Source organism: Crocodylus porosus, unplaced genomic scaffold (assembly GCF_001723895.1).
Source record: "Crocodylus porosus isolate Cpor-Errol unplaced genomic scaffold, CroPor_comp1, whole genome shotgun sequence".
Taxonomy (NCBI): Eukaryota; Metazoa; Chordata; order Crocodylia; family Crocodylidae; genus Crocodylus; species Crocodylus porosus.
This window is the reverse complement of record NW_017728913.1, coordinates 28,847,629-28,870,022: the sequence shown is the minus strand read 5'-3', so window position 1 is coordinate 28,870,022 and position 22,394 is coordinate 28,847,629. Positions and strand designations below refer to the sequence as shown.

Sequence of the window (22,394 nt, the reverse complement as noted above, 5' to 3'; positions counted from 1 at the left end):
ATCACACTCCCTGGACACTGTGTTCAAGATAGCATACTCTGTGTTATAGTCAGCAGCATGTCCAAACTATGACATCATTTGAAACCTGTCTAGAAGACTATAGTAGGGGGTGTAATGTTGGAGATGACTTGTGCTGCCCAGCTGCATTGTTTGGGTAACTACTGAACTGACACAGTATTAAGACATGTAGGAAAGAAATGTAATGTAATGTAAAGCTTTGCCTAATTCTCCAAGTTTTTGCTCTTTGAGTATACATTTGTCATACGCTATAAATCTGTAGAACTGTTAAACCTGTTGAAATTTATGGAGTAACAATACAATTTATATCTCAGCCAAACTATACCTTAAGGGAAAAATGCTAAATATGAAATAGTAAAGGCAATATGGGAAATGCTTTATGTTTCTGACATTTTCAAAACAAAATAAACCATCCCCTGTGGGGCCTCTCTTCCAGAATAGCTCTTAAACGCATTTAAAGAGTTAAATACCTGATTGAATACTTTTTAACACAGGGATTATTCCTTGACTTTCAGTCTAAGAGCACATGAGCAAGTTTGGCAATTCTTGTTTGATTTGCTTAGTGTCAACAATGTACGTTGTGCTATATAGGCACAAAGTTTAAAAGAAAAACAAAACAAAAAGTATTGTTATCCCAATGTAGTTGAGTGAGAGAAAAGAAAAGATGCAAATTTAGAAATGGGAATAATATAAGACTAGCATATGAAAATGTTGTTGTATTTGCATTACTATAAAAGCATACATATGTTTAAAATGTTAAGGAAACAGTTAAATATTTAACACCAGAAAGACATATGGAACTATTTAACAATTTATAACAAAAAATGTCCCTAGAATCAATGATATAGCAAAACTCACTATTTCCTACCAAAATAAGTATGATGTCTGCTACCAGTTGTCACATCCCACATACCTGATGAATACAAATCACTAGTCGGAGCTAATATTTCATTTTGAGTTAGAAAATGGTCCTTTGTTAAGTTGAGGCTCTCAGCATCTCATAGAATTTGGTGTTCCTCAAGTAACAAAGTACTTGTTTTCTAAATGGTCTTCTCACCTCATAATTCCTCTCTTAATCTCCATTCTTCTCTGTTCCTACCCTCCCTATATAACAATCCCACCAATTCCAATCTCAGTGTTCATGTCAGTACTTCTTCTACCATGCTGCTTGGGCACCAGGGCAGGAAAGTGCTTAAAGCAGTGGAAAGTTGTGGTGCCTGTACCACACCAGATGTCAGAAGCATAGAGGGGTAGTTATAGGGACAATTCTGCATAGCTCCAGCAGCCATGGGACGGAGATGGAGATGGAGAATGTTCAGTGCAACTGGAATATGTTCAATCCAGTTGGCATGTAGGTGTTGTATGGGGAGGGGCACATGTTTAATACAGACAGTCTTTGAAGAATTATGTGGCCACCTTGTAATAAAACCTCTACTGAGCATGTGTGAAATGCACTTTCAGAGACTTATAAATTATTCTGGATTTGTAGAAATTTATAGTTTGGTATGGATTTTTATTACACATGAGAGACATCCAGTCCTCCCTCTACAGCAGGGGTGGACAATTATTTGGCTGGAGGGCCACTTAGGGAGTTCAGTGAGTGGTTGTGGGCCAGATCAGTACCCTCCTCCCTCTCTCCACACCATAACAGCTCACCAAAACTCCGTAAGTGGTAGATTACTAGACCTGGGAGCAGATCACGGCTCTGGCCTGGGCCTGGCCTTGCACTGTCACTGCACCACAATCTCAGCCCCGGTCCACCCTACTGTTCCACTCCCAGCCACCACTCCCTGCCCATCTGTGACACCATCTCATCTGGCCAGCTGAGTGCACCCTGCCTGCATGGGTCCTGGGCTGGTCTCTGTGGTGACCCCGACTGTCTGCCTGCTCACTGGTCTGGCTCCCACAGCAGTGGGTGTAGAGCAGACAGACTGGGTATGGAGCCAGGTTCAGCAGTGGTAGTGAGGCGGGCAGCAGCATTCAGAAGGAACTCTGCTGCTGGAGCTGAAAGGAAGCGGAGTCCAGCTGCTGTGCCTCCCCAGCTGTGCTGCATGCCTGGGGGCAGTGAGACCAGCCTCATGCACCACGGCCTGGTCTGCACCTTGGATCTGTGTTGGGCAGAGCTGAGGGATCTGCCACTGGCCAGATAAAATCCCTTGGCAGGCTGGATATAGCCTATGGGCTGTATTTTGCCCATCCCCATTTTACAGTATGGAAGTGCTATAGCTCAGTGAAACAGTGGTCACAATTTTTTACCATGAGGGAAACCTAAAATTGCCGCTGCTTTTTTGGTCAGCGGAAATGTGAATGGAAAATTTCAGTGTAACAGTTATGTTTGGGGAAAGCTATAAGTGATTGAAAACAGAGCCTACAAAAGAAGGATCAAGTAATAGATATCACTATTAGCTCCATCTACAATTGGTAGTTTTTGGGTTTTTGTTGTTTATCTAGTACTTTACTGTTGTAGGGCTGAAAATTTGGGAGAAGTGTATATGCTGAAGTGTGTGTATTCCTGGGAACTTTATGATATTAAATGAAATCTCCGCAAAAAGAAAGTTATCTTTTTTATAAGATAATTCATCATTTTGAATGGTAAGTTAGCAAAGCAGAAATGAATTGGATCACCAAAGAATTCTGTGTACTGATTACTTGAATAAGGTAATGTTTTCTGATAATGCTTTTCTGATCATGAAGAGGTGATAAGAATAATATGAAATATCAAATACTGGATGTGTCACTAAGGAAAATATCATTTCTGTTCATTAATGATTGAAACGGAAATTGGCAATACATGCTAGGAACATAATGCACTTTTATCCCTACGGAAAACATGCCACGTCAGTTTAGTGTCAGATAACAATATGCTAAATATAAAGTAGGATTTTCATTTGGCAGTTTCTTAAATACTCACCCCTACCTCTAGCTGAAGTAGTAGGAAGGTAGTATTTATCCTAGCTAGTTGTTCAAAGGAAATTTATGAAAAGACTGAGGTTTTCTCAGAATAATATAAATTACTGTAAAAATATATTACTTGTGCATTGAATTTTTCCTGTGATTTTGCATATATTCAAATCACTTCAGAGGAAACAAATAAAAATCTGCTTTTCTCAAGATAAAACTAAACAAAATGTAGTTGATAATAGGAAAAAGCTTGATATTTATTTTTCAATAGACATCCCCCCTTAACACACAGTCCCCCTCATATAGGTATCACACAATTAACTGGTTAATTCTGCAATTACCTTAAGACCAGCTACACATGCAATGTACTTATCACACAATAAAAAGCTCCAGCTAGCTATTAAGGTAAACCTTGAAAATGAATACTAACTTTATAGCTGTTAGTTATTGAGCTTTTTAATTTGCATATGTAGCAGGGTCTCCCCTCAGCTAGGAGCCCTATCAGCTAACAGGGTTCTTAGCTGCAGGGCTGCACCATGCCCAGTATGAAACCCCTGGGCCTGGGGGTGTTGGAGCATTTGCACTGCCCAAGGCTTGAGGATGCATGAAGGCCCACACACACAGAGCCAAGACTGAGAGTCCCCACACCTGATGGATCTTTTCGTCCTGGCTGCGCTTCACCACTATGATCTCAGGCCCCCTTAGCAAAGGAGGCTGTGGGAGCCTGCTTCTTGCCAATGCGAGGAGAGCCTGATTTCCCCCTACACTGGCAATAAGGCACGATTGGATCTAATGCATGATCCCACAATTGCACCTTTACCAACACGTGTAGAGGGAGCCAAAAAGATTAGTCAGGGAGCTGAATGATGTAAGAGATTCACAGTTTTTCCATATTTTTCTTTAGAAATAGGAATTCAAATCTATTTGGAATCATAAGTGGAAAAGCTTGACAATTTTGACTCGGAGCCTGATCCAAAGTTCATTAATGTCAGTTTAAGTTATTCCACTGAGCTGTAAGAGCCTTTAGGTCATGTTCAATCCCTAGTGGACATTTGCGAATATTCTAAATTCGTACAAAATTCTATATTGTTTGTCTTTCTTAAACAAACTAGTAGGGGAAAAAAGATGTTTGGTTTAAGATTAAAAAAGTGGTGTGCATTTGGGTACATCACCAAACCACAGTTGAATTAATTTCTTTTTACTTCGAAAGATATATCAAGAAAGTAGAATAATATCATTTGATAGTCTGTCCTGGTCTGTTATTTTTGGGGTTGTCTCTCACTTAAAAGAATTCTGCTCTATCTGGCTGCTCTTTAGTTTATATCAGTTTGTGAACCATGCACTTACTCATGAGCAGTTACTCACAGTAATGGAATTACTTATGAGTAACTGCTAATTGTCGTAATTGATTTACAGTAGATGAGCAAATCAGTTCCCTCTGAAGATGCTGAGAATTTCACATTTCAATATCCAAAACTGGGCAAACAAAACTGGCAAGTAAACCTTGCCATATCTTAGCTCTAAGGTAACATGACACAGCAGAACAAATTTGCATTATAAAGGTATTAAAAATTTTTCCTTCTTGTATGTTTACCATCATTTTTTCCATTGTAATTTTAAATATTCTGAGCAGCAGATCTTCACTAAAAAAATAACATGGGATTTGCTTTTGTTAGCTGTTTGATATTATTCCAGATAACAATTATGTAAACCATGCAGATAAACCACTATTCCATTCATCCCTGAATTAAAGAGAGACTTAAAACTGATGTCCCAAGTATGCCCAAATTTGTTTTTTAAGAGCTATTGCAAGCTTGCTGTGTTTAAGGAAAAATGCTTTACTGCTTGGGCCCTTCATATGTTAGCAAATCTAAAATGACAGCGTAAAAAGAGATCTTACATAAATAAACAAATATACCCAAGTAGCAGGGAGAACATACCTTAGGAAAGAAATCATTTCACTTTCATACATACAAACAGCTGTTTTTTGTTAGCAGCAGCGAGTGAAATACAGTATTTTTACAATAATACTTTCAGTGGCATCTTTTTAAATGATTCAAAATAGAAGTAAGAAGACAAAATAAAAATACCACTGTGAAATGAAACAGACCTTTTGAAAGGAAAAATTATAATCTAGAACCTTGGAAATTGTGTTAGTGGACAGCCTGCTCCAGTTGAATATCATCAGACCAGCAGGAGCTGCAGTGAACTCAATACTATGTACAGTATAAATAATCCCCATATTTTGAGCACCAGGCATCATGACCAGCTGATATTTTCTTTCCGCAGGACCAGCTGTTCCTGAGAGTGCCTGGCTGGAGCCATATGATCTTATCAGAGCATTTGAAAGCAGTACCGAAGTGCTGACAAAGAGTCTGCTGCAGCAATGACCGTCATAGAGGAAAGTCGCCCTTTTGCCCAGCAGCTATCCAATGTATACTTTACTATACTTTCACTTTTTTGTTTTAAACTTTTTGTTAAAATCAGCCTTGCCATACTAAGTCATTTCTACATTGTAAAAGGGAACCGTAAGGAGGCAGCAAGGATAGCTGCTGAGTTTTATGGAGTTCCGCAAGGGCAAGGTATGTTTGTACTTATCTTTGTTTATCACTGCTGTTTAGATAGCTAATTTATTGCAGTTAACTGTTTATCTGCTAGCAGAATCTATTTTAAACTTCTCGTAAGTCAAATGGTGTGTCATTTTTTGTTGTTATTTTTGTTTTTTTAGTATATTGTTCACAACAAGAACAATTTGCTTATATTGGGCCAGTTTCTGTCATTCTACTTAGTGGTGCTTTGAGTAGACGTTTTCTCCATGAGTAGCTTTTTCATATATGCAGAAGGATGGTAGAGTCTAGTTTATGATGGACAATAAAATCAGCTTGTTAGAATTTTTTGTTTAGTTTATAACAAAAACACATCTAAAGAAGATTTTCAGGTAAAAAAATAAGACAATATGATTTCTTAAATGTAGGTTAATAGGAGGTATTGTGTAACATTTAAATTATACTAAGTACTGTTTGTGACTCCTGTAGTTAAGATTGCTAATACTTTCCATTCTAAGACCCTGTTTCTAGTTGCTTATAACATTGCTAGTCTTTAGCTAGTTAGGGTAAAGTGTTCTGTGCCAAATGCATGATTTGGGCTGAAATTTTTAGAACATATCAGGAAGACAAATCATGCATTTTAGAGAATAATTTTAGAGAAAATTGTGTTGTTTTTCTCAACATGTTTTCCTTATTTTTTCAGTATTTTTCTGAATCTTACAACTGTTTCTTTGAGAAGATGTAACCTCTCCAGGACTGGGTACAGGGACTTGAAAATTTGCAAGGATGATACCCTCATGGCAGTGCATTTTGCCATCCTTGTAGAAATTCACCCTAAATTTTAAGCCTCTGAACATTACACTGTGTGCTTGCTCAAATAGAAAACTGGTGGAAATATTCTTTGAAGAGTCCATCTTTACAGAGCAAGTGCACAAGGTTATTTCTTACTTTCTAATCACACTGCACATGCGTATTCCCATGTTTGTAAGGATGTGTTGAGTATGCTAGGCTGTTCAACACATCCTTCACTGGTATGAACTTTTCTCAGAGCCTGGGACCACTGTGGCATTGGGCAATGTAACCAAAAACAAGAGGATGCTCTCCTTTTTACTGTAATGACCCTAATACTCATAACTACAGTACTATGGAAGGGAGGAGAGGTAGGCTGTTTTGGATACAGAAGGGCAAGGAGTAGAAGTGGGGAAAAACAGCTTTCAGGGATTTCAGAAATTTGTGTATTCCAAACTGGGATGAAACCGACTTTTTGTAGCTAACCAAAAAAGAGAGAGACTCTCATACCAAAATGGGAAATGCACCTATTTTGTTCAAAATAGAACATAGTCCACTTGACAACCTGCCTTCCCAGATAGAGAATTAATGTCAATTAATGGGCTGCCCCAGGAAGTTCTGGCATTGAGTCAGGATGCTGTAGCTTTGGGTCTGTCCAATCTAGAATAGACAGAACCCATATCTCCTAGGAACCTAATCTCCAAGCTACCAGGTCTTCTGGGTGGGTTTATTTTGATCTTTTCAGTTGAAACTGTTCTACTTGCATACATAAAATAATACATTTTTTCAGGAGTAGAAAGGAAGATGGCAGAGGAAAAGAAGTAAGCTCTTGCTCAGTAGTTAGAACATTCACCTAGAATGCGTGACAGTCTAGTTCAAAGCCCTAATCCCAAATGTGATGAAATGGAGATTATTTGAACCTGTTTCTCACATGGCGAGCTTCCTCTAATGGCAAGCTCATGGATATTCTGGTGTAGTCTCTTCCTTTCCTAGCAGAATTTTTGTTATGGAGCCACAATGCCTTACTCAAGGATAATTTTATAAAACTCGGCATGTTGGGTAAGATTTGGGTGGCAAAACAGCATTTCCAATTAAAACTGTTTTTGGCAGAAATTCCTAGCAAGTTCTAGAGAGGAGCTTGTGGGGAAGACCAATACAGGAGATGGGTGAGGGAAAAGGATTAGAACAGGGTTAGAGGGAACAAAGGTAAAAGGAGTCAGATTGGGTACAGGTTGAAGGGGGATTCAATCTTTAAAATACACTATGGTATCTGGCACTGAACTCAGGAGTTCTAAGTCTCAGCATTTCCTTGTTGTCATCAAACATCTATGAAACCCACTTATAAAATGTGTGTCTAAAAAAACAATAATAGCACAAAAAAGGAGAAGTTACTGTTGATTAATAATAATAATAATTTTGTCAGCCATAGTAGCAGAGGTCTGTGTGGATCTAAGGGTACCAATACTGTTGGTGAGGGGTGAGTGGGGTCAAGGTGGTCCCATATGATAGAATTTGTGTTGTGTTTACTCTTTTTAAAATACTTTTTAAAGAGACTGTACACTAAATAGCTGCATTAAAAATCACTTACACCAGATTTTTCATAGATGATTATCAATGTTTTCTTATTTTCTGAGTGCCCAAGTAACAGTACTTGGAGCCAGATTTGCATACCATTTACTTGTCAGTGAAAAATCTGCTCAGAACATAAAGTCCTATGAATTTTTATACATCAGATAAAATCAGGTGCCTAACCTTACTAGTAAATACTGTTCTAACTGCTGGCCATTCAAATTAGGCACCCAAAATCCATGGGCATCTTTAATTTTAATCCTTTTGTCCTCTCTCCTTAATTTGTAGAAGAGTGATAATGATGCCTTCTTAACTAACTGTGACCATGTACAGACCATCCATTGTGCTGGGAGAAGTGGGATTCTTTAAGAGATTTCTTGTGGAAGAGAATTGGCTCTTCTGCAAGAAGTTAGATGGAGTACCTGTGTGTACAGACATTAATTTCTATCAAAAGAAATTTATTCCAGTAGAAAAATAGCCTGTCCAGGGGGCACTCTCTGGGCCACCCTTGCCCTCAGGGGAGCCTATTACTTGATAGCCTGCCCTCTCCCCTGGCTAGGAAAGGGGCCGGCTGAATAGCAGCGGCTGGCACACAGCCCTGGAAGGGTTCCTCCTGTAGAAGAATGCCCCCCTACCCCATCCTTCCAATCAGCTAATTGGCAGAGACATCCTTCCATGGTGGGGAACCTTCCCTGTTTTCTCCTGCAGGAGAATAGCTCTGCTCCTTGCATCTTCCAGGTTGACCTGCAGCAAGGCTCCTGGAGTCCTGCAGTAGGGGCATGGCAGTCTCCCCTGCTCCTCACAGCTCCAGGCTGACCCAAAGTAGTACAGAGCATGTGGGAGGAGGGGAAGAGTATTTCATTGTGGTGGTTAGGCACAGCGGTCTGCCTTATTCCAGGAGCTGCACTGGGGAAAGCTGAATGTCTTGCTCCTAGCCCCACTGGTCAAATGGCGGGGGCAGCAGGTTAAAAGCTGAAGGAGTCAGGAACTGGGTATGCAGAGGTTTTCCCCAGCTTGGCTTTTGATTCCCAGTTTCCCCTTGCCACCCTGCTGAGCAGTGGGGCAGCAATTTAAAAGCTGGTGCTGAGAGCCCTGCTTTTAAATCTCTACTATGGCACTCAACTTCATGGTGGGGCAGCAAGGTGAGACAGGAGTCAGGTTGGGAAGACATTTCCAGAGCCTGCTCGTGGCTGCCTGCTCTTACATTGATGCCCTGAGCCTCAGCCAGGTGGTAGGGATGGCAAGGGGAAGGCAGTAGGCATCAGCAAAGCTCCTTGCCTATTACCAAAATGAGGGACTGCATGGTTTTAGGAAGAGGCAGGGAGTGATGACTCCTTGTCATCTCCCCATTTACAGCAGGAGGGGAGCAACTAGCCCTCAGGTCTTCTCAAGGCTGGGGTAAATGCTTAGGATTATACTATATATCTACTCAGTCAGCAAACATTCACAGAGTGCACGGAGTGGCAGAGGAATCCTGTGGAAAAAATAGTATGTGATCATCTAATTAAAGGTTCGCAAAATATATATGTACAATAGATACATTTAAGTTTGCCCAAACAATCTTATTTGTGGTATTTCCTGACTTTTGAGTGCCTATCTTTATAACCCTAATGTTCTATGAATACAGTTTTTGTTTGTATATTATATATTTACCACCTATATATTATATATTTACCACTGTAGTAGAACATTGTACAGAGTTTTACGTATGCTATTATTCTCATGGACTGTTTCTGGGCTATATCAATTCTCTCCAGACATAAATCTATCATGCAAAACTTTGAAATAACTATTAAAGTACAGTATTACTACTACTAACAGAAAGAGTTAGTTGGTTTTAAAATATTGAAACTCCTTACCACTGGAATTTCCTTTTTGGCACACATTTGATGAAATACAGCCTCATTTTTTCCACACTGGTCACCTCTAAAATTGAAGTATTGCATTGCATTTCAATAATAGTAATGGGAGAGGGGTCTGAGCCACAATGCTTTCCTAAAGTGTTTAGTATATTAGGTACTTTGCACTAATAGTAATTACACTTTGAAGAATTGTAAGTGTGGTTATCTTATCTTAATCTATCCATCTTATACCTTTACTTATCACCAGGTTGGTCTTCTATGTAAAATCAAGAGCAGGAACAAAGCTCCACATATTACTGATTAGTATTCAGTTTGCAGTCCACTATAAATTCATAGGTGTTTGGGTCGGAAGGGACCTCACTAGATCAAGTCTGACCTCCTGCCATGGGCAGGAAAGAGCACTGGGGTCAGATGACCCCAGCCAGGTGCATGTCTAGCCTCCTCTTAAAGGTCCCCAAGGTAGGGGAGAGCACCATCTCCCTTAGAAGCCCATTCCACATTCTGGCAACCCCTACTGTAAATACGTTTTTGCTGATGTCTAACTTAAATCTGCTTCATGCAGCTTTTGTTCCTAGTTACTCCAAGGGGTGCCCTGGTAAAAAGAACATTTCCTATTCCTTGCTGCCCCCTCCCCCCACCCCACTGATAAATTTGTTGGCGGCTACAAGAGCACTTCTCAGCCTTCTCTTGTGGAGGCTGAAGAGATCCAGGTGCCTCAATCTCTCCTCGTAGGGTTTTGCCTTCAAGCCTCTAACCATACGAATGGCCCTCCTCTGAACCCTCTTGAAGTTGTCCACAACCCTCTTGAAGTACGATGCCCAAAACTGGATGCAGTACTCCAAGTACGGCCTGACCAATGCTGCATAGAGGGGAAGTATCACCTTCTTGGATCTGTTTGTCATTCACCTGCTAATGAATGATAAAGTCCGGTTAGCTTTACTGATCATTTTCTCACGTTGATGACTCATGTTCATCTTGGTGTCAGCAATGACTCCGAGATCCCTTTCTGTTGCTGTGCTGCTGAGAAAGTCCTCCCCCAACCTGTAAGTGTGTTGGTGATTGCTTCTCCCTAGGTGCAGCAGTTGGCACTTGCCTTTGTTGAATTGCATCCTATAACCACCACATCCTCTTCTGCAGTACTTTGACTTACACAAAATAGTGAATAAATGGCTCTTTCATCTTTTCTTCCTTCATACAGTTCTTTGCACTTGTCTTTAGTGAATTTCATCTACCTTAATTTGTACCATTTCTGTACTTTTTCAAGATCATCTTAAATTTGAAACTCATGTTTCAAAGCACTTGTAATCCCTCCCTGGTTGGTGTATATTCTCTATTTCATCATCCAAGTTCTTAATGAAAATGTTGCATAGTACTAGACTCAGAACAGACCTTTATAGTCTGTTTAAAATGCATTAGATAATGTCTTAAAATAAATCAACAGAACCTAGTCCTTTTCCCTGGTGGAGTCAATGGTAAGAATTCCATTTTAAAAAAAGACTTCAATGAGGGAAGGATCAGTTCTATTATGAAGTTCCCATTAACTAACTTATTTTTAACTTTGGCAGTGATCTTGTAAACACTTACTCATATGTTTAACTTTATACACATAGTTGTCCCATTGAACTTGATAGGGCTAATCACAATTGCATAGCTAAGAACTTGTGGTTTGTAAAGGCAAGGTAGGTAGGTTTCATTACACTATGATGCCTGACGTTTCTTCTTCCTTGTACTGAAGTAGTTAGCAGAAAAAGTTCAGAAGTCTCATTGCAGTTAAAAGGAAGAAAACTCACAATGCCTGTGTGCATGCATGTGTGTACACACATACATACGTTTATTCCACCTTAAAATCCCAGGCTGTAGAAACTGAAAAATGGAACCACATTTAAATATAAAATATTCACCAAGAGTTTTATCTTAAATAGGCGTCCTGGAATGACAAAAGCAAAGATTATTTTTTAATGAAATATCCTAAAAGTCATGAATTTGTCAAGAAGTAGTCATGTACATATCCATGATCTTATGTCTCGATATTTTTGTCACTTTGGCCTATGCAGCTAAACAGAATTTAGGTCATGGCAGGATTATTTTCATTAATAGGAAAACAGGTTCTCCAAGCATGGTGTATTCATTGATACATTTGTTTTGTACAATGAACATCCACACAGTTCTCTTTCCCTGATCATAGTGGAAACAAATGGCAGCAAACCTTTTTCCCTGCTTGTAGTTTCACAGACTGCCTGAGCAGTCAGTTCTATGCCAAAAGGAGCTTTGTCTCTCTGGTTCAATTTAGGACCAAATAACTGCATCTCTTCCTGTCCTATGGCTCTCTTGCTCTCTTATCTCCTCCTGTTTTATTTTGTCATTAATAATTGCAGAGCTTGCCAAGCAGTCTACTAACTCCTTTAAACAGGATACCTATTAATCTACCCATTTTAGGGTGAGATTGCACATTATAGTTAGATCACGTTAAGAGCACATCAGACTTCAAGGATCATACATTTAGGCTCATTAACAAGTACCAACTGTCCTCTAGGTGCCTTAATGTTACACCACTTCTGGCATGGATTGTCTTTGATCTGTTGTGTCTAGCTCAAGTTAAGTTAACTTTTGGGTGTTCACCTGAGATAAAACCACCACTTTGCAGTCCTCCTACCAGTATCCTAGGAGGCACTGTTTCCGGTGGACTAGCTAACACCCAGGACTCTAAGGCCCTGGACTGACAGCTGGGAACAGCTGGGCCATAGATGTATGGAGAGGAAGGGAAAAGGAGTAAAGCGGGGTAGGGAAGCCAGGGGAAGGGGGACATGGGAAAGATGGAATGGAGGTCAGGAGTGGAAGGGGAAAGAGGGAGGAGGCAGGGGGGGAGAGTGGGTGAGGAGAGAGCTGCTAGGCTGCTGCCCCCTCTACCGTCTGAATCACCCCCACAACTATACATCATCCTTTCCACTTTCAAATTTCCTCCTGCAGCCCTATCAGCCCTTTCACCCTTAGACCACTACCCTGTTGTTCTGATCAGCCAGAGAGTAGAAAAGGTAGCAATACGGGTGTTCCCCTTCCTTACCTTCTCCTGGGGTCTCCACAGACTATGGCCCCTATGCACACATAGATCCAGCCCCTTCTGAGCCCAGCAACAAAAGTGGGGGCAAGGGTAAGGGGGGAAGAGGCTTCCAGGTAGCTGTAGGGCCTGGCAGGGGCTGGATCTGGGTGCGCAGGAGGCATGGTCTGTAGAAACCTCAGGCTGCAGGGAGCCTGGGAGCAGGTAGAGAAGGGGAATCCCTTCACCACTGCTGTTGCTCTTGGGCTGATTGGGGTGGCAGGCCTGATTGAGGGGTGGACAGGCAATCTGGGAGTGATGGAGTGATTCCAGGGGATGAAGTAGGCAATCAAAGTAGTGTAGAGGGATCCTTCCCCAGCCTAAACTGTGGCTAGAGAGCTGGCAAGTGGTGTAGGCTTGGAGCTGACTTGGAGACCCTAGCCAAGCTGAGCAGTGCACATTAGAGAGGTTATTAACCCTTAACATATGACTGATCCATAGCACCTGTTAATCTGAACAAACTAACATTCCTTAGAATTAGCACCTGATAACTCTAAGATAATTTCACCGGTATCTTTTTATATAAAGGGTTTAATTGCTCCTTCCATTTAGCCTGAAGGAGGCACATTCACATGTTTTAACTAGGCCTGTGACATAAGAACTGCCATACTGGGTAAGACAAGTGGTCCATGTAGCCCAGTATCTATAGTATATAGTCATTATCTGCATTTAAGAGGTCCTGTGCAAAGGTAGTCCCTACCCACCAGTATATTCAGCCCTGCAGAGCTTGTTATAGGCTCCTGCCTCAGCAAGTGCCATGGCACCCTGCATCACACCACCTCAGCTGGCTAGGGGATATCATGCTTGTCTGCTTCCAAACATCCCAACCCCGCCAGCTCTCTCCATGCTTATGCTCCACATGCTTCAACATCCTGTCATATTGCATCCTGCCTGGATATTAAACAGTGGGACACCCTTGGCAAGGTTGAAGGTCCCCGGTGGGCCAGCCTGTATTCTGTCATAATCCCATGAGCCACTGGGGATTTAGGCTGGTAGCTCTTGTATGGAGTCATCCCCATGGGTGTTTATCTGGTGCACTTCACAGGCATCCCCAAAACCTGCCCCTACTCTCAATAGAGGGAGACCCTGGCACACATCTGCCTTGAGTGCACCAGGCTGCAGCCCCTCCATTACCTCCTCAGGAACCTGTTCTTGGATCTACTTCTTCCCTCACATTTTCTTTTATGTATTCCCCATCCACGGCCCCACTGAGTCCCAGGACTCCTAGTCAACCTCTTCCTTACTCTGACCAAATTCACCATCTACCAGACCAGGTAGGAGGCCCTCTGTTCCCTGCCTGATTTGCTGCTTTGCTTTCTGCTTCCTGCCCTGTCAATGCTGTCCCCTCCTTGCTCTCCTGCATGCCATACACAGAGGCTGCTTGTACCACTTGTGCGCTGCTTGAGAGGGACTGTCTTTGGTTTAGATTGTCAGAGGATTATCTTTGATCAAAGACTCACTTGATGGCAGCTTGATAACATTATGCTTCTGCTTCAATATTGTTTTTCTAGAAATTAGTTAACAGTATGAATCCTTTAATTTTCTCTCTATTTTTTTCTGTGATTACAATAACAGCATAGTATGTTTTTGTCCCTCATCCATTATATAAAATAGGGCTGTCCAACCAGTGGCCTGGTGGGTGCATATAGTTTCTTGCTCCTAGGTTCCTACCCAGTTGCTGTTGCTCTCAGTGCTCTGCCTGCAGCAGCTGGGGTTTCCGCCCCCCCACCCTTCTCTGGCTCCACTTCCTGCCGCCCCAGAGTGCGGTGCAGTGAAGCACAGCACAGATGGTGTGGCACAGTGCAGTGGGGAGCTTGTGACTGGAGAGCTGAAAGTAAGGCTGGGATGTCCACACGGCATGCTGCTGTGGGGGGAGGGGAGGCTTGTGGCTTATGCTTGTACATGTGCAGCATGCAGCCTGTGCTGATGCAGCCCAGGGTTTACATGGGCCCCAACCACTTAGAAGTTGGATTGTTGGAAAAATGTTGGAAAACTACTACACTTGAACCATCTTCCTGCTAATTATCAAAAAGAAGAGAGAGTAATAAGGTTTTCATTACAATAATGCAGGTTGCATTATGAAAGATAGAAATAGGAAAAATGTAAGTTGTGGCTGTATGTAAATACACTATAATTTGCCAAGTACTGGTTAGCCAGGTAGCCTCCAGTAAAAAAAATAAAAATGTGAAGGTCTTGTTCAGAAATTGACCATAGAAGGTCACAACTTTGCACTTTTGGAGACTTCTGGTGATTTTGCTGAAGGTACAAAAGCTGCTGACGCTCTGTTCCATTGCACTGTGCACTGTCCAAATTCTTTCCTGAGGACCTCATAATCTAAGAATACAGCAACAAATGACAAGTGAAGAGAAGTAAAACATGCAATTGATGTTTGTTTCAAGTTAAATTTGGGACCTATGTCAAGTGATCATGTCACTAACCCTCCTAAAATCGTCACTAGCACAGTCATAAAATTGAGGGACAGGTCCAGAAGTTTATTTCATTAACTTCCAAGCTCTCTTAGGAAGTAGAGGTATGGAAAAGGCTTCCTTCTTCCTTTATAAAACTCTGAGGTGTCAGTTCTTTCCTTTTCTGTATTGGAATGAAACCAAGACTTTAAAAAATACTCACAAACTATGAGACGCAGAGATCCCTGCACTGCTTGTAGTTTGGTGGTCAGGTTCTTCCTTGAAGTACTGGAGACCTGGCCTGAAGTCCTTGTTATGCCTGATTTAGACCAGAGACTTGAACCCCTTACTCCAGACCAAAAAGGAGTGCTCTGACCATCAGACAATTGGCTATTCTGAAGTAGAGCTCTCTCAGTTTCTCCTTTTGGACCTGTTCAATTGAATAATTAAATATTAATTTTATCAACTGGTTCTGTAGTTGAAGGCTTAGGACCCTCATAAGGGTCATGGGAGATCCAGGTTCAAGTCCAGATGCAAGGTATAGTTAATTATTCATACAATGTAAAACACTTTCAACAGGAACAATTTTAGGAAACACCCAGTTAAGACAACCCAATAGCTTGGTGAGATCTCTTAGTGGGGTGCATACCCCTTCATGTACCCAGTCTCTGTTTCATCATAAGGGGCATACTATCAGTAAATGATTTAGTTTTAACTAAGCATTTTCTGGTTAAAATATTTTGCTGAAAAATTCCCAAGCAAGTCTACTGGAAAAGTTTCCTACTCACTACAGATTGTAATGGATACATTTCTATATTGAATGAAGTGAAAAAATACAGCTATCGAAAACATTAGCTGGAACATACAACATATTTGTCACATCTTGGCAATAATATGTATGGCCCTGTAAGATACACAAATGCTAGGAAAAGGCATGAGGGGGAAAATTAAGAGTTCAGGGTACATCTATATGTTCATTAATGTACTTTAGGTAATACACATCAAATCTAGTACCTCAGAGCACTTTTACACGTGCTCTGGGGGTGGGGGTGACACTTTAATTAGAGCGACTCCAAGAGCCACTCTAAAGTGCTGCCACATCTCCTGTATCAGCATCCCCGTGCTTAAAAATGGCAGTGGTGGTGCCTGAACTAAAGCTTCTTCGACAGGATTTAGTTCGAGTGCCCCTTCCATCATTTTTAAGCATGGGGATGCTGATACACAAGGCACAGGAGGCTGCTAGAACATAGCAATTGCCATGCTCCAGCAGATTCAATTAATCCAATGTGTTGGAGTAGCCTTTGTGCTTGTGACCTCCATTGTGAGATAATAGAAAAAGGTACATTAGCCTATTGTAATACACATTAGCTAAAGAGCATTTTTTTAATGCTTTAATGCACATTAAAATAAGCTAATGCACATTAAAGCACGCATGTAGATGAGCCCTTAGACTTTTACTTTAAATGTACAGGCTTTTAGATGTTTGCGTTTTAAATATCTGCCAAGTACTAACACACTTAAAACATCTGACAAGTGTTATTTTGGTATAAATGTACTCACTTCAGGACATCATATTGTTTATTACTTTCACCGCTGCAAGTCCAAGGGGAAAGGACCAATTGTGGCATTTGGCTCCTTTTCTAGTTCAGTCTTGGAGCTTTGGCATAAAATGGAGTAGTCTCAGGGCTTTTCTAGTTTGTGACAGCAGCACGAGTGACCTTACAGCAATGAAAATAACAGGTTGCTGCCAGGGGTCAATTGGGGAAGAACGAGCCTAGGTGGTGCTAACCATTCCAGACTTTGCCCACAAATATACAAAAATGGGTTCTACTGGTTTCTGTGGGGCTGGCACCCACTCAGTGGGTTGACATGCATCAGGTAAATCATGGCAAAAGGTGTTAACCTACTCCTATATCAGGGGAAAATTTACTGCCATCTTAGGGTTGGCTAAAATATTTTAGCTACATGTAATTTAGTATCAAGTTTTTTTTTCTGCTCATGACAAATCTTGAGATAAGTGTAGTTCACACTTTTCGCATCTATTATTTTAGCATTCTGCAAGCTCAAACAGATATTTCAGCAGCAGCTGGACACAGCTTGTTTTTTCAAGGTTTTCTTTATAGACATAGCACTTGATATATTATTTTTTACATAAAATATAAGCTGGAGGAAAGGAAGGCAGAATGCTTTCGCTGTTTCTGTCCCCCCAGACTCATTTGTGTAAATAAAGTGGGGGAAGTGACTGGGGCAGCCACCCTGTGTGATGCCCTTGTAGGAGGTGGAAAAAATAGTTGTGATTACAGTGGCAGCTGACCATGCCACTGTGATCAGCACCACAGCAGCTGGCAGTGCCCTGGCCATTGCATAGCTGCCCCAGGCACAAAACTGGCTGGCTGCACCTCAGCTCAGACTATTTTGAATTCAGACTTTGATAGATGGTGGAGTCAATTTTAAGTCTTATTATAGAGGTGTGACTTGGAGCTCCACAGGTGGGTTGGGTTTGTGCTTAAAGCATGATTTAGTTGTTCTGTTACATATGACCTGTATATCACCTCCTCTCCCAAATTCAGCACTTAAGTTTTACATACAATAATGAATCTTTAAGATACTATATAAGTATTCATGTCACAGTATTCATTATTTACAGAGTTAATGTAGTTCATTTGAATTTTGATGAAAGGATCAGGCCTAATAATGGTAGTTGTGCTTGGAAGTAGCATAGCTCACTGCTGAAGGGAGATGCTGCAGGATTTTTTTAACTGCTTTCCCAGATGACAACAGAATATATCATTTAACCAGAACACATATAAGATAAACCAGGAACCATCAAAACAATATTAAAATAGCATCTGTAAATTATTTGAAAGTCTTCAGTGACCATGAATTCAGCTGTGTGATATGCTTGTGAGGGCTAGAAGGATCTAGTCTCATGACACAGGAGAGAAATATCAGAGCTGCAGTTGCAGATGTGGGTGACAGCAGGAGATTTACCTGTAAATACAGGTAATAGGACAGAGCTTTTAGCCTTAGAGAAGGTCTGTACTTTTTCCTGTGGGCCCTTAGCTTCCCTTTTGGAGTTTAGTTTGTATATCCAAACTGCTCAACACCAGAAAAAAAGAAAATCAAGGTTTAGCTTTAAAAGATTTATAGTCTCTGCAGAGGTAGATCTGGGATTTTGAAAAGCAGGATGCAGATGGTGTGGCACATCACTGGTTAAAATTAGCACAACACACTTATTTTCAGTTAAAGAGAAACTAGAAGCTTTACTAATATATTAGGGGCGCAGTGTTACATTATTCACTTTAAGATTAAAGCTAAACTTTGCACTAATTTGCTAGATTACATATTAAATTTAAAAAAATGCAAACTAGGCAAAATAATCAAAAGATATTGTTTCATTAGTCATGTGACCATTATAGTTATGTGTATGTCTCTTGTTCAGTTTCATAAAACAAAATCTATTCTTTCCAACTGTGTTGACAGTGTATACAGGCAGTCCTCAGACTTACGACATAATTGGTTCCTGAAAACCACGTCTTAAATTGAACATTGTAACTCAGAACCCATTTTCCCATAGGAAACAATATTATAAATGGGGGATTGGTTCCTGAACCAAGGCCTGATACCCTATTTTCACCAAAAATAACCCAGAATTTTGTACTCAATCAATTATACATAAGTAATATAGCTACGTTAATATATTCATATTGTAAATAGCAATCGTATTGATTTAGAAAGACTTCTTTGAGTTGACTTTACTGGACTTTTTGAAGGGTTCTTGGCCAGAGTCTTTTCAGGAGTCTTTTCTCCTTTCTTAAAGAAAGCGTCCAAGGAAATTTGGGCAGATGTTCTCCAGGGAGATGGGAGATGCAAACTTGCTTGCTGGCGTGGTGTGGCATCAAATCAAGCATTATAAAGTCAAAACTGATGTCAGAAAGTTGAAACGGTATCAATTTATAAACGTTGTAAGTGTGAAACATTGTAAGTCGAGGACTGTCTGAACTTCAGTGTCCATCATTTCCACACTTTAGTTAACATTACCACACTGAGTTAAGGTTTTTAGCTGGGGATAAAAACAGTCTGCGGAGCTCTGAAATGGAAGAGAGACATTACCAGGAATGGCTAACAACCAGAAGAACTACAGAAGAAAGGATAACTTAAGTAGTGGAATATGAAGGCCATTGTAAAAGAAAGGATCATTAACACCTATGAAGTGAAGATAATAGCAGGAATCAGGTAGATTATAAGTCATGAAATCAATAGACTCCCTCACTGCTGCCTGAATAGAAATGCTTCCACCCCTCCCAGGCAGTTGGTTTTAAAGTTTGGATGAAGCAGGAATCAAAGAGGGGTGCAACTGAATTTGCTGCCCCTGAATCTCCTGTATCCCAAGGTGTAAATTAAAATGCTCAGATGTCTTTAGGCATACTGTTTGTCCTAACATCCTGATGTTTCGGCTTCCTCTACAGTGGGGTGCATGTTCCTCTTCATGGGATCTTTTGATTGTACTTTAATAAATAGCGGCAGCAGGACATTGATTGTACTGTCATCCCGCTGCTTTACCTGTGACAAGTTAGGATGTTCTTGGTCTTTTGGGGGATGTGCCTGTTAGTTGTGCAATTAGTACAGTTTTAAGAATAGTCTAGATTGGGGATTGGCAACCTAGGGCCTGTGGGCTAGATCTGGTATTCAGCAGCAGGGGCTTTACCTGTGTTGTGTTACAGCTATTTAGCCAGATGGTCAAGAGTTTTACTTGTGCCTCATTATGGCTGGGCAGCAGGGAGAAGCAGCAGTGGCTGCAAGGTCCTAATGCATTCTTACCTCAGACCCAACCTACGTCATTTCAGCCCACTCTTGGAAAACATTGCCAACCTCTGGGTTAGACAAAAATTTGTCTTGGATGGTTTAGATAGGGATGATCCTGTCTTGAGCAGGGCTTGTACTAGATGACCTCCTGAGGCCCCTTCCAGCCCTACTTTTTATGGTTCCATGATACATATAATTAAACTGACAGTATGCCTGCTGCCCAGTACATTATATACATTTGTATCTGTGACATTTTAAAGGAATAATACTAAATAGCACTTAGTGATTTAGGGCTTGATCCTGCTCCTGTAAAGTCAATGGCAGGATTTTACCACTAGTTTCAATGGGATCAGGATCAAGTCCATATAAGGTTTTTACACTGACATGAGGTAGGAATTATATTCTGTTAATAGTAAATGACTTTGTTTTGTCTCCTGTGCATTTGGGCACTGATCAGGTTCTGCTGCATTGTACTATGTATCAGGGCAGATAAACTATTTAATGGCTCAGTACTCAATTTAGTTCTGCAGAAGCACACCGCTGCAGAAGGGGCACTTTTAACTGCTGATCAGGGCCGAAGATGCTCTTATCTTGAGCTTTATGTTGTTTTGTAGTTGGTCTCTATTTCCATTGATAGGATTTGAAACAGAAGCCCTATTCATGGGCAAACTAGTCCCCAAGAGAAAGTGGTGCTTCACTCATAGCATTTTTTGAGTGAATTTCAAGGTGTGTTTTGGTAGGTAAGTGTCTTGCAAAAGGAACAAGCCTCAAATAACATGAAACATCATGCCCCAAAGACGTGAGGTACTTACACTTCTTTATAACACATGAAAGCAACTCCGCTGCTATCTAATGTTAAATGACTGCAGTATATGCTGTCCTCAATGACACCTTTTCCATACTACACTGCCCTTGTTTGTGCAGACAATATAAAATATCTACTATAACAGCAACACATGTAGTGGGCTGAGAAGGAAGAAGGGGTCTTTGTTAAGGTATGAAATTCAAGTAGTTTAGGATACACTATTTGGGGGGGAAGGGGAAAAAAGTTTCAATAATTGAAAACTCCCAAGCAGTTGTATAATTATTAAATGAGTTAGCTTTATACTGTGCGGGAGTGTAGGTGTGTGAGGTTTGTGGGAGGCATGGGATTTGTGGGTGGGTGTGGCACCCTCACATGTCCCCCCCCCATGGTGCACAGCCCCCACTGGCAGCAGCAGCAAGTGGTGAGCCCTTGGGGCATTCATAGTTGCAGCAGGCAAAGCCCCCAGCAGCACACAGCTCCAGCTGAGTCTCAGGGCACTGAAGGCAGGAGCCGTGCACCATTGGGGTGGGTGGGCTCCATGCCTCCATGTGGGGTTCCCAGCACTCCAGCAGGAAGTCACATGTGGAGGAACGGAGTGGTATACCATCAGGCTGGGCTGGCTTATATGGCTTCCTGCTGGAGGAGGCACAGTCCCCTCACTGGAGACGTGTACAGGACCTACACCTTGTGCAGGAGGTACATATCCCCACTAGAGAAAACACCGTAGTGGATCTGGTGTTAGCTTCTGGGGATGACCTGGTGGGGGATGTGCTAGTACAAGGGAGGCTAGGGCACAGTGATCATGAAATGATCCAGTTTGCTATTCAGAGAAAGGTGGCTAGCACAGTGCAAATGTTTGACTTTAGGAAAGCCAACTTTGATGTGCTCGGGGAAGTAGTCAGGGAAGCACTCGGAGCCCAGGGTGAGCTAGTATGGGGGTCCAGGAAAGGTGGTGCTTCCTCAAGGAGGCTATCCTTGGGGTGCAGCAGGACGCAATTCCTCTGCGCAAAGGGTCCAAGAAACCTTCATGGCTGAGTGTGGATATCCAGCTGGCCTGAGGGCAAAGAAAAAAGCGGTGGAAGCAGGGGGCAGGGACAAAGGAGGAGTACACCTCCCTGACCTGAGCTTGTAGGGATTTGGTAAGGGACGCTAAAGCAGCACTGGAGCTTAGATTAGCTTTTGGGATTAAGGATAACAAAAAGTCCTTCAAGTATATAGGTAGTAAGAAGAAGTCTTGGGGTAACATTGGACCCCTATGAGGCAGGGCAGTTGGTGACAGATGCGCAAGAGAAGGCAGAAATCTTCAACAAGTTCTTTGCTCTGTGTTCCTGTCTGCTGACAATGGGGTGCTCTCGGGCATAGAGAGGCCCAGGAAGGATGCGAGTCCCCCGACTGTTAGTTCAGACCTAGTTAAGGATTACCTGGAGGGCTTAGATGTGTCCAAGTTGGCAGGCCCAGATGACCTTCATCCGCAGGTGCTGAGGGAATTGGCTGGTGGCATTGCGGAGCCATTGGCACAGCTGTTTGAAGACTCCTGGTGCTCAGGCCAAGTCCCTGAGGACTGGAAAAGGGCCAATGTGGTCCCTATTTTCAAGAAGG

General features: G+C 41.6%; 1 protein-coding gene across 2 annotated transcripts in view; it reads left to right on the top strand.

The window, feature by feature from the left end:
• The window catches only part of ASB5 (ankyrin repeat and SOCS box containing 5), a 70,358-nt gene that overhangs the window by 8,891 nt on the left and 39,073 nt on the right, over positions 1-22,394 (top strand). For both annotated transcript variants that reach the window (XM_019534639.1, XM_019534640.1), the window contains one exon: positions 5,209-5,501. In XM_019534639.1, the coding sequence (XP_019390184.1) occupies positions 5,306-5,501 (196 nt within the window). In that variant the 5' untranslated portion in view covers positions 5,209-5,305. The remainder of the gene's footprint in view (positions 1-5,208; positions 5,502-22,394) is intronic.